Here is a 15637-nt window from a genome sequence, read left to right on the forward strand (position 1 = left end):
CTACATTGCAAGAAGTTTCCAGGTTGTTTTGTTTCCAGTTTTCCATAAATCCCCCCCATGCATTAGTCATGTGGTACCTGTACGATTTTATTATACTTGTAATCAACGCTGTAAGGAAATGTGGCTGCAATAAATTAGGGATTTTAGGATCAAAGTCTGTTAGATTTCATAATCCAAGTGGGAATAAGGAATAAATTGGATAAATATATGGAAATATGATTTAATTCCTGATATTTGAGCATTTATATTTATCTGTTTAAGAGCGATAATGAACTACGGAGGTACGAAGAGACGAACGGAGCCTGAACTTCTCCGATGTTTTCCTCCTTCAGCCTGTTTGTTGTCCCTGAGCCAACGTGAGAAACTCCAGCAGCTTTGACGGCCCTAATCACGTGATACTGCAGAGAGAGATTACAGCGAAGATGTCTCACTCTGGTGGAACTTTTAAACTCTAAGTTCAGGAATTTTCTTCTTATCAGTTCTGATATTAACTATTCACTTCATGAAGTAGTTATTAAAAATGAGAAAAAATATATTTATAATAAAAACTCAGAAAAATAAAAGAAATTGTAGTTTACAGAGAAGGGGGATCTTACTTTGCATATTAAAGAGTGAAATAGTATATGAAGATGCAACAACATAAATCAAAACATATTTATATTTCGGAAGGTGTAATGTGACTGAAAAACTATCATAGTTTAGTTGTTTTGGCCAAAATTAAAATAATCGTTATTAGTCTCTAATAATCGTCAGATTTGTGGAGTGAAGGACTTATAGTTGAGCTGTGAGGTTTGCACCTGAGCAGCAGATCTCTATATAGCTCATCCAGAGTTACCATCTGCCCCTCAGCTGCTTTTTCCATTAACTTTGCTCACTATTATATCAACTAGTAGAATCAGTAATGACTTCAGCTGGACTCATAAAAATAGGTGATTAAAAAATGTCCACTGAGTTTTATTTTTGTTATTATTTTTTTTATATTATTTTTAAAAATCAATTAAATGCTTTAAAGTTAGTTGTTTTATTGCAAGAACCTCTATTAGGCATTAAAGTAAGGAAAATTACCTCAGACAAATATATGTCTTTTTTTGTGTATGCGTGAGATCCATGATCAACACGGCGTAAGAGCAACACTGAAATTTTTCGGAGTGAGTCATCATGTTGAAAATTGACGATCTTGGTTAAAGCTAGCCGGCTAGCTGTTAACGCAGACTGACGCCATTAGTTTACAGCAAAGAAAGCGTAAGAACCGTGAGAAGCGACCCGGTTCCGATTTTAGACCGGTTCTCCTGTCGGTTTGGACCGCTGCTGTTCGCGGTTTGGGCCGTGTGAGCTGTCAGAGAGCCGCTCTTATGATTTTAGCCTAATTTATAAAGTCGGAAGTCGGTTTAAGGTTCGAACTAAGTTAGCATTGTTAGCAGCTCGACAACAAACGTCTCTTTTTTTTTCTGGAAATAAATACCCAGGGGGAGTATTTTCTAAACTAAAGTGAGAAGATGGCAGCAGCGGGGGCGGCCGGGAGCGGCGGCAGAACCTACTCCTTCAAAGTGGTGCTGCTGGGGGAAGGCTGCGTGGGGAAGACGTCGCTGGTGCTGAGATACTGCGAGAACAAATTCAACGACAAACACATCACAACCCTTCAGGTAAACCGAACCGAACCCACCGAACCGGGCTGCTGGGGAACCCAAGCCGCCCTTTTGGGGGTTAGCAGGGCCGTGGCTGGAGCCCGGGGCGGGGAGGGGGAGGAGGGGGGCGGTCAGGTGGTGTTTATGTTCATCCAGAACCTGGACTGGTTCTGGTTTCACTTCCACAGGAAACATGTCTGGAAGATTTGAATATCATTTCCATTAATTATTTTCATCTGCACACGTTTGCTGAAAGAAGGCGAAGGCCTCCGACTGGGATTACGGATTAGGAATATTTGATATATTCCATTGGGATTAATATCACCAAAAACACATTTTTATGTAATTCTGAACTTAAAGTATTTTCTTTTTAAACCTTTATAGGACACTCTGTGAAATACTTTGAAAATTACAAGCCAATAGTGTTATTGGAATTCAGGATAAGACCTTATTACCTTTGTAACATTAAAAGAATATGGATTATTTTCATGGAAAAATGAAAGTCAACACCAACTTGCTCGAGTATGTTAAGAAAAATAAAAGTGGTTCTATTAAAAAAACCATGAAAAACACTGAGAGAGAAAGAAACGCATTTTTTTTGGTCTAACATAACCTTAGAGGCATTAATGCTGAAACTGGCACTTACATTTTTTAGTTTATAAACCTAAATATAATTGTTTACTAGGCTTATTTACTTTTAATTTAGCTTTTTACCTTTTTTTACTGATTTTTTTTTTTTAACCTAATTTCCAGTAGGTAATATATCATTCAAATTGGTCAAATGCCAAAAGAACATGTTCTGCCATGTAGCAGCATCTTTGCTGATTGGCTGGACATAGATCTTGTGCTTCTAGAACTCACTAAGTCACGGTTTAGGAAGCTGAGTGTGTTTTCAGCCCCACTGGCTCAGTGTTTTGGTGCTGGGGGGATTTCCAGCTTTTTCTCTGAATCGGATTGAATAAAGAGCCTCTGTGAACATCACAGATCAGGTTTTATTCTGGACTCTTCCAGGATTATTTCATCTAGACCACCTTAATGTGGTTCTCCAGCTGAAGCTGAACCTCCAGCCCAGACTCTGGTTTTCTGTAGCCTTTTCTTCCCAGGATTTGGCTCCGTTTATCTTCCCTGCACCTCCTGAAAAGAAAGCTTCCCCACAGCCTGATTATGCCACTACCATACCTCACCATTAGGCAAGGTGGGATCTCATTGTTGTGTATTGAAACGGATGAACGGGTCCACCCCTATTCTGAAGCGGTGGACCCTTTCGTCTGTTTCAATTTGCACAGGAAGCAGAACGTCTTCTTGGAAACAAAGTCCAGTGGATTATTTTTTTTTTACTTTTTTTTTTTTTTTTACACTATCGTCTGGACTTTATTGAAGCCTGCAGAGACGGAGGTGAGGTTTTGGGATGTTTGACATCTGTCCAGTTAAGGGAGGATTGGCTGTGATTTCCGCTCCTGGGAAGATAAACAGCTGTTTCTCTTGGTAATAACCAGAAAGCTGATCCCGTCATGGTCACATGTCGCTGACGGATCGTCTTGGTTCTGCTGCATTTTCTCATCATCAGTCGGAGCTTTCTTTTTTCTTTTTGAAACTATTCGGAACTTCAAGTGAGGACTGTTGTTTTTTTTTTTTTATTCATATATTTTTTTAAACTCTGGGTAATGTGACCCTCTGCTAGGCTGTTAATTGGTGATGAAGCTTCAGATCTGCTGATTGTCGGTTTCAAATGGTCATCAGGTCTCACCTTCAGGTTTTAGGAGAAAACAAAAGAGAAACGGCACAATGGCGAAGGGTTCAGTCTAACGGGAACATCTTACAGAAAGCTGCTCATTCATTAGCTGCTGGTGGAAACGGTTCAGCCTGACTCTCATTCACTAAAATCTAAGCTGACCTATACCGTCAGTGTGAAGGCGGCTGCTCTGGGTAGAGATCAAACCTGGCTGGTTGGTCTGCTATGGATGCTCCTCCTCTGCAGGAACGCATCAGGGGGAGATGGATGGATGGATGGAGGAGGTTCACTTCAGCAGGAGAACCAGGCAGAGATACAATAGATCAGGGGTAACCAATAAAAATCACAAAGAGATTTTCAATTATAATCTCTTACTTTAACACAGAAATAAAATTTGGTTTTTATGCATCCATGTTATACATTGAATTAATAGAAAAAATAGAAAATTTTTCCATTTTAAAATCTAACAACAATCGTTAAGTTTGGTATATAGACAATTTCCTGATTCACATTTTTCATAAAACACCTGAACTGACCTTTTTTTTTTTCTTTTTTCTGTCTTAATGTTGGCAGTGGGCTTTATGCTGCCCTGCAAGGCTTTAAACCTGGTTTGAATGGAGACTAAGCCATTCTAAAGCACATATCAAGGAGCTCATTTTGAGCCTGGATCCATATTTATTTTTGATTCTGTTCATGGTGGAGAATCCTGCTTCACAGCAGCAGGTTGAGCCAAACATCCTCTAAATGTTCAGGGTCATCTTTGAGCACCATTTCACTTTTCTTTCACCAGTTCACTGCAGTTCTTCCAGCAGTCCACACTTTCTCTGCTCTCTTTTTCTCATCATCTTCTCCTTCTTTCCCATCGCCTGGTTTGCCCCATGATTGCCTGCTGTGTCTAAAAGTAGCAGCAGCAGCAACCCAGACTGACAGCAGCTCATTGGATCATTTGGATCACATGTAGCCTGGTGCCGGACGCTCTGGAAGGCTTTACCGTATTAACAGGAGAAGAGGCACAAGTGAAGTTAGACAATGTCGTTGGACAACCTGCGGTACTATATAAATGATTTAAATCAGGTTGGGTCCGGATCCGGACTGCGGTCCGCTAATACGTGACCTCTGCTTTAGGTGGTTCTGATCCAAGCATGGCCTAGTCAAAGCCTAGACCTAAACCAAGTATTTAATCATTTTATTTTTTTAGAAATTCACGTAATCCTTCTGAGATCATTATTTTACAAATTTGATAAAAATGTTCTTAAATTTGATTAAAATGTTGTTTGGTCTCTAGAAATCAAATCCTGATTGGATACGTGAAGGTTTGATGCTTTGATATGAATGTTTCTTTTTTTTCTTTTTTTAAACCTGTAAAGCTTTTCTGCGGTTTAAGTAAATATTGACCTCAGGGCTGCTGACCGTTCCTTAACCTCAGTTCCTGCTGATACTCTTCATTTCCACAAGTTTCAGTCTTTTAGTTCTTACTTCCTACCAGAATGTAAGCAGGGAAAGCTGCCCTAAGACTTTTGCACAGTGTTGTTGATGCCAGACATTAGAGACCAGGTTGATCAAAAAATTGCAATGGCAGCAGAAACCCTGAACGCAGCTCTTTCCCAGTTAGTCCGAGCAAACCTGTTGAACTGTATCCTGGGAATTGTTGAAAGTTCCGGTCTGCAGCCAAGATGTTTGACTGAATCAGAGCGTCTGTGGATGCAGGGAGGCTGCTGCAGTCACACAGACGCCACGGCTGCAGGGCAAAGCTCCTCACATGAGCAGCATCACCGCCGCTCTACATCCCAGGTCTCCAGGAAGACACGCCGAGCGCCAGAAGATGGAGGAACCTGTAATACTGCCGGGTTGTTTGTTTTTGTTTTCCTTTTTGATGAACATTCGGCCGTTTCTCAACACGAGCTCCGCATTAATGAAACCACACGCCTTATCATGGGACTCCATGTTTTTCTTTCCCTTCACAGTCGAAGCGGATCAGACCAGAGCACAACAAGCTTCCATTTAAAGGCCGGGACACTCCTGAGACAACTGCTCATTTAGGCAATAAAAAGCACTTAGGATCAATAAAACAGCTGCTCCAGCTCATTTCATGTCTACAAGGAAAATCTTTCAGGGCATCGTGCCCAAACATCACATCTAATCAGTCAGCGAATAATCTCATCATACACTATATTGCCAAAAGTATTTGCTCACCCATCCAAATTATTGGAATCAGGTGTTCCAATCACTTCCATGGCCACAGGTGTATAAATTCAAGCACCTAGGCATGCAGACTGTTTTTACAAACATTTGTGAAAGAATGGGTCGCTCTCAGGAGCTCAGTGAATTCCAGCGTGGAACTGTGATAGGATGCCACCTGTGCAACAAATCCAGTCGTGAAATTTCCTCGCTCCTAAATATTCCACAGTCAACTGTCAGCTGTATTATAAGAAAATGGAAGTGTTTGGGAACGACAGCAACTCAGCCACGAAGTGGTAGGCCACGTAAACTGACGGAGCGGGGTCAGCGGATGCTGACGCGCATAGTGCGAAGAGGTCGGCAACTTTCTGCAGAGTCAATCACTACAGACCTCCAAACTTCATGTAGCTCAAGAACAGTGCGCAGAGAGCTTCATGGAATGGGTTTCCATGGGCGAGCAGCTGCATCCAAGCCATACATCACCAAGTGCAATGCAAAGCGTCGGATGCGGTGGTGTAAAGCACGCCGCCACTGGACTCTAGAGCAGTGGAGACGCGTTCTCTGGAGTGACGAATCGCGCTTCTCCATCTGGCAATCTGATGGACGGGTCTGGGTTTGGCGGTTGCCAGGAGAACGGTACTTGTCTGACTGCATTGTGCCAAGTGTAAAGTTTGGTGGAGGGGGGATTATGGTGTGGGGTTGTTTTTCAGGAGCTGGGCTTGGCCCCTTAGTTCCAGTGAAAGGAACTCTGAATGCTTCAGCATACCAAGACATTTTGGACAATTCCATGCTCCCAACTTTGTGGGAACAGTTTGGAGCTGGCCCCTTCCTCTTCCAACATGACTGTGCACCAGTGCACAAAGCAAGGTCCATAAAGACATGGATGACAGAGTCTGGTGTGGATGAACTTGACTGGCCTGCACAGAGTCCTGACCTCAACCCGATAGAACACCTTTGGGATGAATTAGAGCGGAGACTGAGAGCCAGGCCTTCTCGTCCAACATCAGTGTGCGACCTCACAAATGCGCTTCTGGAAGAATGGTCAAAAATTCCCATAAACACACTCCTAAACCTTGTGGACAGCCTTCCCAGAAGAGTTGAAGCTGTTCTAGCTGCAAAGGGTGGACCGACGTCATATTGAACCCTATGGATTAGGAACGGGATGTCACTTAAGCTCATATGTGAGTCAAGGCAGGTGAGCAAATACTTTTGGCAATATAGTGTATGTGGAGCAGAATCGTAACTCGATCAATCAATTTAACTTTATTTATAGAGCACAGTCTCATCAAGGTCAAAGAAAAGTGACAAATGCATAATACTCCAATAAAAAAGCAGCTTTCTGCTAAGCTTGAATCAGACCTGGTCGGCCTCTGACCTCCGACGCCAAGTAAAAATAATCTGTTTGGACGTGATTCAGATTCTTCGGCTCCACCTGTTCAGCACGCGGACTTTGACTTTCAGTTTCCTGTCAGATAACAGGTTGAGTAACCCGCTGCCTGGAGGCGCTTTGCGGGTTTATGTCTCAAGTTACAGAAGCTGCCGATTTCAACACTGATGTTGGTCAAATGTGGGTTTTCCTTCCTGCAGCAGCTCCAGAGAGGGCAGCTTCACGCCACAGATACAAGGATTCTGACCTGAACGTCCAATCATGAACTCAGCCTGTGGCAATAACGTAAAAACATTTAAGAATTGTTCCTTTAAAACGACTCAAACATGATGTTTCATCTGTGAGAAAATCAGTTTAGAGGCTACTAGTTTGGCTTTTTAAAACTACAATTACAAACCACAAGTTTCTGAGTATGCACTGCAAAAAAGTAGCGGTTTAAAATCCAGAAAAATAAATAAATAAAATCCTCAGAAAAGCTCCTCAAACCAGTGGAAACCATCTGTCCTAGCAGCAAGATGGATCTAAGATTTTAAATCTTGAAATAAGCATGTTGAATATTTTAAAATGAGGAAATGATGTCTAAAAGCGTGATCGACTATCCAGTGTTTATAAATATAAGGTTTTTATTTTATTTTGGTAAGAACCTGCTGGTTCTTCATCACCTTGAAACCAGCTACCGTTGGATTAAAGGCTTTTATCTTCTTCCTCTCCTGCTCATTTAAAGTCATAAGAAAATCATATTTAAATGTCAAATCATTCTGGCTTAAACATGTATATAAATGTCTTAAAATCTGTTTTTTTTTTTATTATCTTATGCAGGCCAGTTAGTTATACATCAGCCTGAACACCTAAATTCGGCCAATCATATATCAACGGTCACCTGTCGATCAAATTTTTTCGGTCCTAACATCTTGATTCATATGTCGCAGCTAATATATCCTTTCCCATTGAGTTCCGTCCCAGTGTTCTTGGGGATGGACGTCTGTGTCTTCAGCAGGCGTAGAGCTAACAGAACTGGCAGCGTTGCGAGGCAAGGGCTCAAACATGTACGGCTGTAAGCCTTCTACACCAAACCAAGCTTCTACCACCTTAGCGTCTTCTTCCACAACATCTTCGTCCCCGCTTTCATCCTCTAAATAAAAAATGGATGACAGAGGAGACTCATCCACGACCAACACTAAACTCTCCTCCTCTTGCATGTTTCCTCTGTCCATAGCGTTCCTTGACAGTGTCGTTTCTAAGTCACCAATTTAGTGCTACTTGGTCCCAATGGAATTTCCCATTGGGAACCTACTAGCACTAAGCTGCTAACTGGTTATCAAGATGCTTGCTTGCGAACTCTCCACCACAACAATCCTGCCCCCTTGATAAACGACCAATCAAGTTCACTTTATTTACTCTTGTAAAGTCGGGCACCACTCAGGAGAATTCGGAAATTCAACGGTTGGAAGAGCTGCTTCCCTCTGACTTTAAATGGCAGAGGCAGTCTGTCTTAGATCGCAGTTCTTTCCATCAAGACTGACAATGATTGTTTTCTATTTTCGGCTACTTTAGATCGCAGATGAAATGTAAAATAATAGCAAATATAGGGAATAATATGTTGAGATTCCAAAAGAGATTTGATCCTTAAGAAACAGGTGCAATACAGTTTGTCCAAGTGGAATTGCCATATGGGGATATCATAAGAAGGGGCGGGGCCCTGAGCAGATCTGACCACCAGAGCACAAATGGTAGCTACAGTTGCTGCTGCAGTTCTTTGGGCCTGACATGTTCCTCTAAAGCAAACAAGACTCCCTAAAATAAAAATGCTTCAATAAAGCTTATTTCACTTCATGGTGTTGAATTTACTCAGGAGTGTTTCAGGTCTGCCTGATAATAATTGGTCTGCATTAGTAGGAAACGATACATCTACAGGCCGATACCCGAGTTGTTCTTATTTGTCAGTTTGGTTTGTTCTTTTGCTGGTTTATTACTTTATTCAGCCGAACATGGCGCTTCTTACATCTGCTGTTGGCGTTTGAAATGTTCATACCTTTTTTTTTTAATGGAAATTTGTGGATGAGGACTGTTATTGAGTAACGGTGGATGAAGAACAGGGTTTCCGTGGGTCATTAAAAATCATTAAATGTCTTTAAATGATTACTTCATAAATTGATGCCTTAACTGGCATTAAAATTCATTAAATGTGATTATCAGTGAGATAAAAATAAAAAAGTTTATAAAAACTTTCGTCAGATATATCAGATATAACTGGTTGCGCATAACCATCGTAAAGCCGTATGTTCGGAAAAGAAGCTGGAAATTGAGGAATTCGGGACATGGCTGCAGTCTGTCGACAGCAAAGATGACGAAGGATTTTGTCAGGTTTTTAATATATACATATATCATGGGTGCTTGTTGATGCCATTAAAATTATTTCTAATAGCATTAAAAGAGCATTAAAAAGCATTATCTTAGAGTAACTCATTACTTTATAAACCCTGTTAAAGTATCAGAAACGTCCAGAAGCGTCTAGATTTACATCAGGTTTCAAGTTTTTCAGTATATTAACTGTTTCTCTTTCTCTGCAGGCGTCCTTCCTCACAAAGAAGCTCAACATCACAGGAAAGAGGGTCAACCTGGCCATCTGGGTAAGGCGTTCTCTTGACATTCTGTGGTGCTGATGTGGTGCGTTCAAGTACCCCACTGAGACCTGATCCTCTGTGTGTGCAGGACACGGCGGGACAGGAGCGCTTCCACGCGTTAGGTCCCATCTACTACAGAGACTCCAACGGAGGCATTCTAGTCTACGACATCACAGACGAAGACTCCTTCCTGAAGGTAGCCACTCCTTCATCGTCCTGCTGCTTCCCTTAAATGTTTGAGTTCACCTTCAGCGTTGACACACCTGGGCTGAATCCCAAACCGGCCTCTAACCACTAATCCTTAACTATATCAAGCGTCACTTGAAATAAAGTCCCACTCACAGCTGTGGGAGGCTGCTGGATTGTACATAAACAGTAATGGGACGGCCTGTTTCCTCCAACCAAAAGGGAAAGCAGCCGTTCCTATGGCAACACAGTGACGCCTCATATGCGTGGCTGTAGCTCTGTAGCGCAGGGTGACATAACATCAAACATTTGCCCCTTTTTTGGAAAACAACCTAGACATTTGGTCTTACTCGTGATTTTCTGTCATTGCGACTCAGATACAGCAAACATTTAAATGAAGGTATTTCCTCCGTGACTAGTTGGCCAGTGCACCCGCTGCCGAACTCCAGCGAGCCTGCACTGATGCAGACTGATGCAGAGGAACAGACTGGATGTAGAGAGCAGCCTGGGATCAGCTGTTTTTCACTCTGAGCTCATTAAAGCAGCTCAGGTGTCTTGATGAAAACAAATAAAACTAAATAAGTCCGTCTAACTATAAATTTTGTTCTGTATTTTGTTTGCAGTTCATCAGATTTAAATGTGATTATAAGGGAGTAACTCAGAGGAGCTCCTGTTTTGTAAATACAGGTTTATAATATGATTTTATTCTGTATTTTATTTCGATTCCTTCCTAACTTCCAGGCAACATATTTATGTTGATTTTTAATTTTTTTTATTTGACATGTAAAAAATAAAAAGCCTGAGAATTAGGTACTCGAATCAAAAGATTAAGTAAAATTGTTTTGTATTTTATAATATGTTATTGTAAATTCCACTTCTGGAAAATCATCAATACTTTTGACTGTTGGGGTAAGAAAAAAGGCCGAAAGGGGAACACAAATAAAAATAAACTGGGAAACACTGCTCTGTTTCATCTGTGTTAGCGCCCTCTGCTGGACACACCCAGAATAATCTCAGCCTTTTAATTCTAGTTGAAGTGAAGCAGACATTTTCTGATGTTCCATTAACTAAAGAATAATTAAGATGCTAACAACATAGAGTGCAGTTAACAGTTTTTTTTCCTAAGGTTTAAATATATCTAAAAATTAATGAGGTTTCGTTTCCTCCTTCAGAATTAACTGCAGTTTGTTTTTTGTTTTTTTAACTGCTTGTTTCCCTGGAGCTGATCTATGCTTTTGTGTCGTTGCAGGTGAAGAAGTGGGTGAAAGAGCTGAGGAAAATGTTGGGAAACGAGATTTGTTTATGTATAGTAGGTGAGTTATCACAGGAACCACAAACAAATGAGCTAAAATAAACTTCAGCTGCAGGAAACTTTTACTGAGCTGAAACGGTTCGGTGTTTCCTACAGACACGTCGAGGCTGTTATCGTCTGCATCTTCTGTCAAACTTTGGGTTTGTTGTGTTGCTGCTGTTGTCATGGCAGCTGCTTTGGTTTTATTGGGGGGGGGGGGGGTTCCAGTCTCTTAACTGGATTAGGATCATGCCATCATGTGTTCAGACCAGATTATCTTCAGCTGGAGGCGGCTGACTGTTTGCTGCTCGTTCATGGAGGGGGGTTCAATTCTGTGTGACACCCGACCTGCTGACCCGGCACCAGGGTTTTCCCCTCGGCTCATATTTAAAGAGCTTTCATCTGTTTCGGTTCCTCTGAGTGACCTAATGTGACGGACGAACGTGGACAGGAGCACAACTGTAAAATGAAACCAAAATAATAAACGGGTTTAATTGTCTTCTTTAAACTAAGGCGTGTTTTGGCTCCTTGGTGCTGAGAGTTATTATTAGTTTTAAGGTTCGTCTCCTGACGGAACTTTTCGCCTTTTTCTCCAGCTCAGGTTGATAGAGAACATCTGTAAACACCAGTTTTCAGCTCCTGCTGTGATTATTTTGTTTTAATTTAAGTCTCTGCTTTGACTGCTCTGCAAAAATTAAAATAAAATAACGCAATTTCATTGAAATAAGTGATTTCCCTTGATTTAACAAGGTAAGTTAGACAATTTACCCAAAGAATCTGATTATGTAGGTTTAAATTTAGAAAAATAACTAGGTCCATTATCTTATTTTAAGGGCAAAGTCACTTTGTTGGCAGATCATCTTATTTAGCAGCTCAAATTAAGGGCAAATAAACAGATTTTAAAAAAAAACTGGTGTTTAGTTTTAGTTGAGTTGTGCAGTTGTCGCCGTTCCAGCACCAGAATCAGATTTGATCTGAACTTTTCACTTACTGGATGTTTAGGTTTGAAAGCTGCCTTTAAAACCCAGGCATAAAAATAAAATATAAACATGCTACATTCTCTCATTTAACTCTTTAACATTTGGATCGTTTGTGTCTCTGCAGGTAATAAAATAGATTTGGACAAAGACAGACACGTCTCGGTGGAAGAAGCTGAGAGGTGAGAACCAACTCGATGCTGCTGCAGCCAGGCGGCGCCAGCGAGTCTCTCCCTGCTGACCTCTATCTTCTGTTTCTGTGCAGCTATGCAGAGTCGGTGGGAGCCAAACATTACCACACGTCAGCCAAGCTAAATAAGGGCATCGAGGAGCTGTTCCTGGATCTGTGCAAACGTAAGAGTCAAGCCTCATCCTGCTGCAGTCAGACCTCTCAGCTTTCTCATGTTCATATCCAGCAGAATGATGCAGAAAAGGCTCCACCTTAACTATTCAGACTGAAGGTTTTTCCTTCAAACTCGGGTTTTTAAGAAAATAGCTGCTCACCAATTAACCCCTTTATCTGAGGGTTAAATCCATGTGTGTGATGTGACAAACTCCAAGTCCAAGGTAGTGATGTCACGAGATGAGCCGAGGCTTCAAGGCGTGTGTTGAATACTGGTGGGGGGCGCGTTTCGAGGCTTGCTTCATTAGGCGGAGAAGCCAAAATAGGTGACGTCCGAGGCCTCGCTATCCCACCATTCCACGTGACCGCTTCGGGAAGTGGTTTAGCTCGCCCGGAAGTTCGGCAGGCATTTAAACAGCCTCACCACTCAGTCAAGATGAGGGAGTTTGTAGGAGCGTTGCTGTCAGTTGGATAGAGTTTGGGTAGATTCTAAGAATAGATTGGTTGTTTTTCCAACCAATCTAGTTGGTTAAAGCTATTTTGGTTAGATTAAACAATGTAATGATTAAAATATGAGCAAGCCACTGGTTACAGTTCTAATATTTGTTTTAAGCAGTTACTATTTTAAGTGTCATAAACTGTAAGACATTGACTTCCAATCCTAAGGTTTGTGTTACGAAGCCCCACCTCAGACTTTTGAAAGTTGTGCAAAAACTTAAGTATTTTTGGCTAATGATACTAATTTGTATTGTTTAGTGCAAATATAGATTGGGTAAAAACTCTGCCAAATGAGATTGGTTGGTTTAACCAAAAGATTGTTTGAACACATAACTTCCAACCAGATTAAAACTGAAAACTTATGTTTGAATAAAAATTATATCTTAAATATCTTTCATTTTGCTCATCATTGCCCACTTTGAACACACACTTTCACTCTCTGCTTGAGCTTATTTCATTCAAATAGCAGAAAAACAGTTTACCTTAAATTATTTTTCTCCTCTAAGACGTTTTACACACAAAAAGCTTCATGAATTGTTGAAGCAATTTGGCCAAATGGCTCAATGCCTCATGAGGCTTCATCTCACCACAAAGCAGACCTCTTGTTGCTTTGATCGTTTTCTGTTCCTATCTTTTCTTTTTTGAAATTGCAGCGAGAGGTTTGGTTCAGCTGCTGCTTCCTTCACATCTTCACTCACCCTCTAAAGAAGCCGGTAAAATGTCTGATTTCTGCTTTTTTTTATTTTTTTTCTCATCAGGGATGATGGAGACGGCTCAGGCGGAGGAGAGAGCGAAGGGAAACGGAGCCAGCCAATCAGCATCGAGTAGGCGGGGCGTGCAGATTGTGGACGACGAGCCGCAGGCCACGCCGGCCGGAGGATGCTGCTCTTCTGGCTAACACACACCCATCCACACATAACCAACACGTTTATCCGTCTGTCATCCAGTTCGTCCGCTCGATAAATAACCTCTGCCGCTGAGGATCATGGGAAATCATATTCAAGTTTGTTTCGTCTGTGTTAGCGCCAAAATAAAAGCCCCTCTGATTTATCCAGGTGTGCTTCTGTAGCAGGTTGATCTCTGTAACGAGCAGCTGCTGTCACATTCAACATGGCCGCTCCTGGTTTGGGTTGTTTTTTTTTTTGTTTTGGGGGTGAAGCTGCTGTACTGACCTTCATTAACCTTCATCTGGGAATGAAAACATGGTAAAGGGGCAACGGTTCCACCTGCTGGACGGATGTGATTTAAACCTCAAAGGAGATCTCAGAGTTTTTATTTCAACCGGCAGACACACCCTCAATGTTGAAGCAGTCAGGAATTGTATGTCGGTGGTGTTAGCAGGCGGCTAAGGAGCTACTGATGCTCCGTAGCAGCTGGGTTCTCTCTGTTAAATGAAAGGAGAGCTCTGATTTCATCCTTTAATGTCATTTATGGAAATAAAATCTAATGCTGCAGGCTTCTAGTCTGTGGAATAACTCCATCCCTAACCAGGAAATTAAGGCAGAATTCACCTTTTATCAGATTTTAAACGGGCTGAAAAATCCGTTCTAGTCGGACAGACGGAGTAGATCCAGCTTCGTTAAAAATAACGGTGACTGATCTTGCTCCATTTGGGGGAGGGGTTTAACTTTAAAAGATGAAAACTTGGATGGAAATGATGAGCAGTTTTCAGATATTTTGATTATTCTTAAAAGATGTAAAAAAAAAAAAGATGTATTTGTTTAAAGGTGTCTGGTCTGCGATGATTGTAGCAGAAAAATTCATTTAAATCTGTAAATGTTTGCGTTGTTCTCGCATTACTCTGTTTTATGTTTGATTTATTTTGTGTAACTTGGATTTTGGAGAAAATTAAACATTTAAACATATTTTCTTTCTGTGAGTCTAAAAACACGAAATCAAACGAGAGCCGCAGCTTTTTGATTCTAGCTCTAAAACAGGCCCAAAGATGTCGGATTCCTCCCAGGTTTAAAGTATTTTTTTACATTTAAAGGAAAAAAATAACAAAAAAGGGGAAAACTGTGGATAAAGGAAGCTGAAACAAACAACATGCATTCATGTCTAAGTATGTGTATTGTGTTGCTGATGTGCCATTATTAATGATTGTAGGAGGAGGATTCTCCCCACTTGGCTCTGCTCCTCTTCATCGCTTTAACCTTTGATTTTGTAACTTCTTGACTTGGAAGTTAAACCCTGCATGTCTGATTCCTGTAAACTGCTTTGTTTGTCTCACTTTTAAACAAAATAAAATAAGTTATTTTACAGTGATGGGAATCTGTGCGAGTCTCTGTGCTCAGGCAACTTGAAGGTCGAAGGTACAGCTGTTTCCACTAAATGGAAATCTCCTGCAGCCTGGAAAAAAACGTGGGCTCAGTGTGTATCTGATAAAAGGCCTCTAAACTAAACACACAGAAACTGATCAGGAATATTATTCATTATGGAAAACCGCTGCCGGTAGGTTCAGAACTGTGGCAGCAAGCAAAAGTCTGTGCTTGATGACTTTCTTTGCCTTTTTAGACACTTAAAGGGCGACCTAACAAGGGCTGAAACAATCAGATTAATCATGATTAATGGGAACCGGCATATACCTGTTTCACACCGGCACATACCGGTTGCCAGCTGGCCTTGGCCGGCTCCCAACAGGCCTGTTGGGAACTGGCCTATGCCTGTTGGGAACCAGCCTATGCCAGTTGACATAGGCCAGTTAGGAACCGGCCTATGCCAGTTGACATATGCCAGTTAGGAACCGGCCTATGCCTGTTGGGAACCAGCCTATGCCAGTTGACATAGGCCAGTTAG

At 41.4% G+C, this 15637-nt stretch overlaps 1 protein-coding gene across 1 annotated transcript; it reads left to right on the forward strand.

The window, feature by feature from the left end:
• The first annotated feature begins 1167 nt into the window (after nt 1–1167).
• rab21 (RAB21, member RAS oncogene family) lies at nt 1168–15106 on the forward strand. Its single transcript, XM_038305214.1, has 7 exons — nt 1168–1643; nt 9493–9552; nt 9635–9742; nt 10982–11045; nt 12128–12182; nt 12266–12354; nt 13600–15106. The coding sequence occupies exons 1-7, from the start codon at nt 1497–1499 to the stop codon at nt 13737–13739; spliced, it is 663 nt and encodes a 220-aa protein (XP_038161142.1). The 5' UTR covers nt 1168–1496; the 3' UTR covers nt 13740–15106.
• The last annotated feature ends 531 nt before the right edge of the window (nt 15107–15637 follow it).

Source organism: Cyprinodon tularosa, unplaced genomic scaffold (assembly GCF_016077235.1).
Source record: "Cyprinodon tularosa strain WSP-4 unplaced genomic scaffold, ASM1607723v1 ctg552, whole genome shotgun sequence".
NCBI lineage: Eukaryota > Metazoa > Chordata > Actinopteri > Cyprinodontiformes > Cyprinodontidae > Cyprinodon > Cyprinodon tularosa.

Bases quoted from the DNA above. Each gene is read 5' to 3' on its own strand.
- rab21 (XM_038305214.1), top strand. From the start codon at position 1,497: ATGGCAGCAGCGGGGGCGGCCGGGAGCGGCGGCAGAACCTACTCCTTC. The intron at 9,743-10,981 runs GTAGCCACTCCT...GTGTCGTTGCAG, and splicing joins ACGAAGACTCCTTCCTGAAG to GTGAAGAAGTGGGTGAAAGA. The intron at 12,355-13,599 runs GTAAGAGTCAAG...TTTTCTCATCAG, and splicing joins GTTCCTGGATCTGTGCAAAC to GGATGATGGAGACGGCTCAG.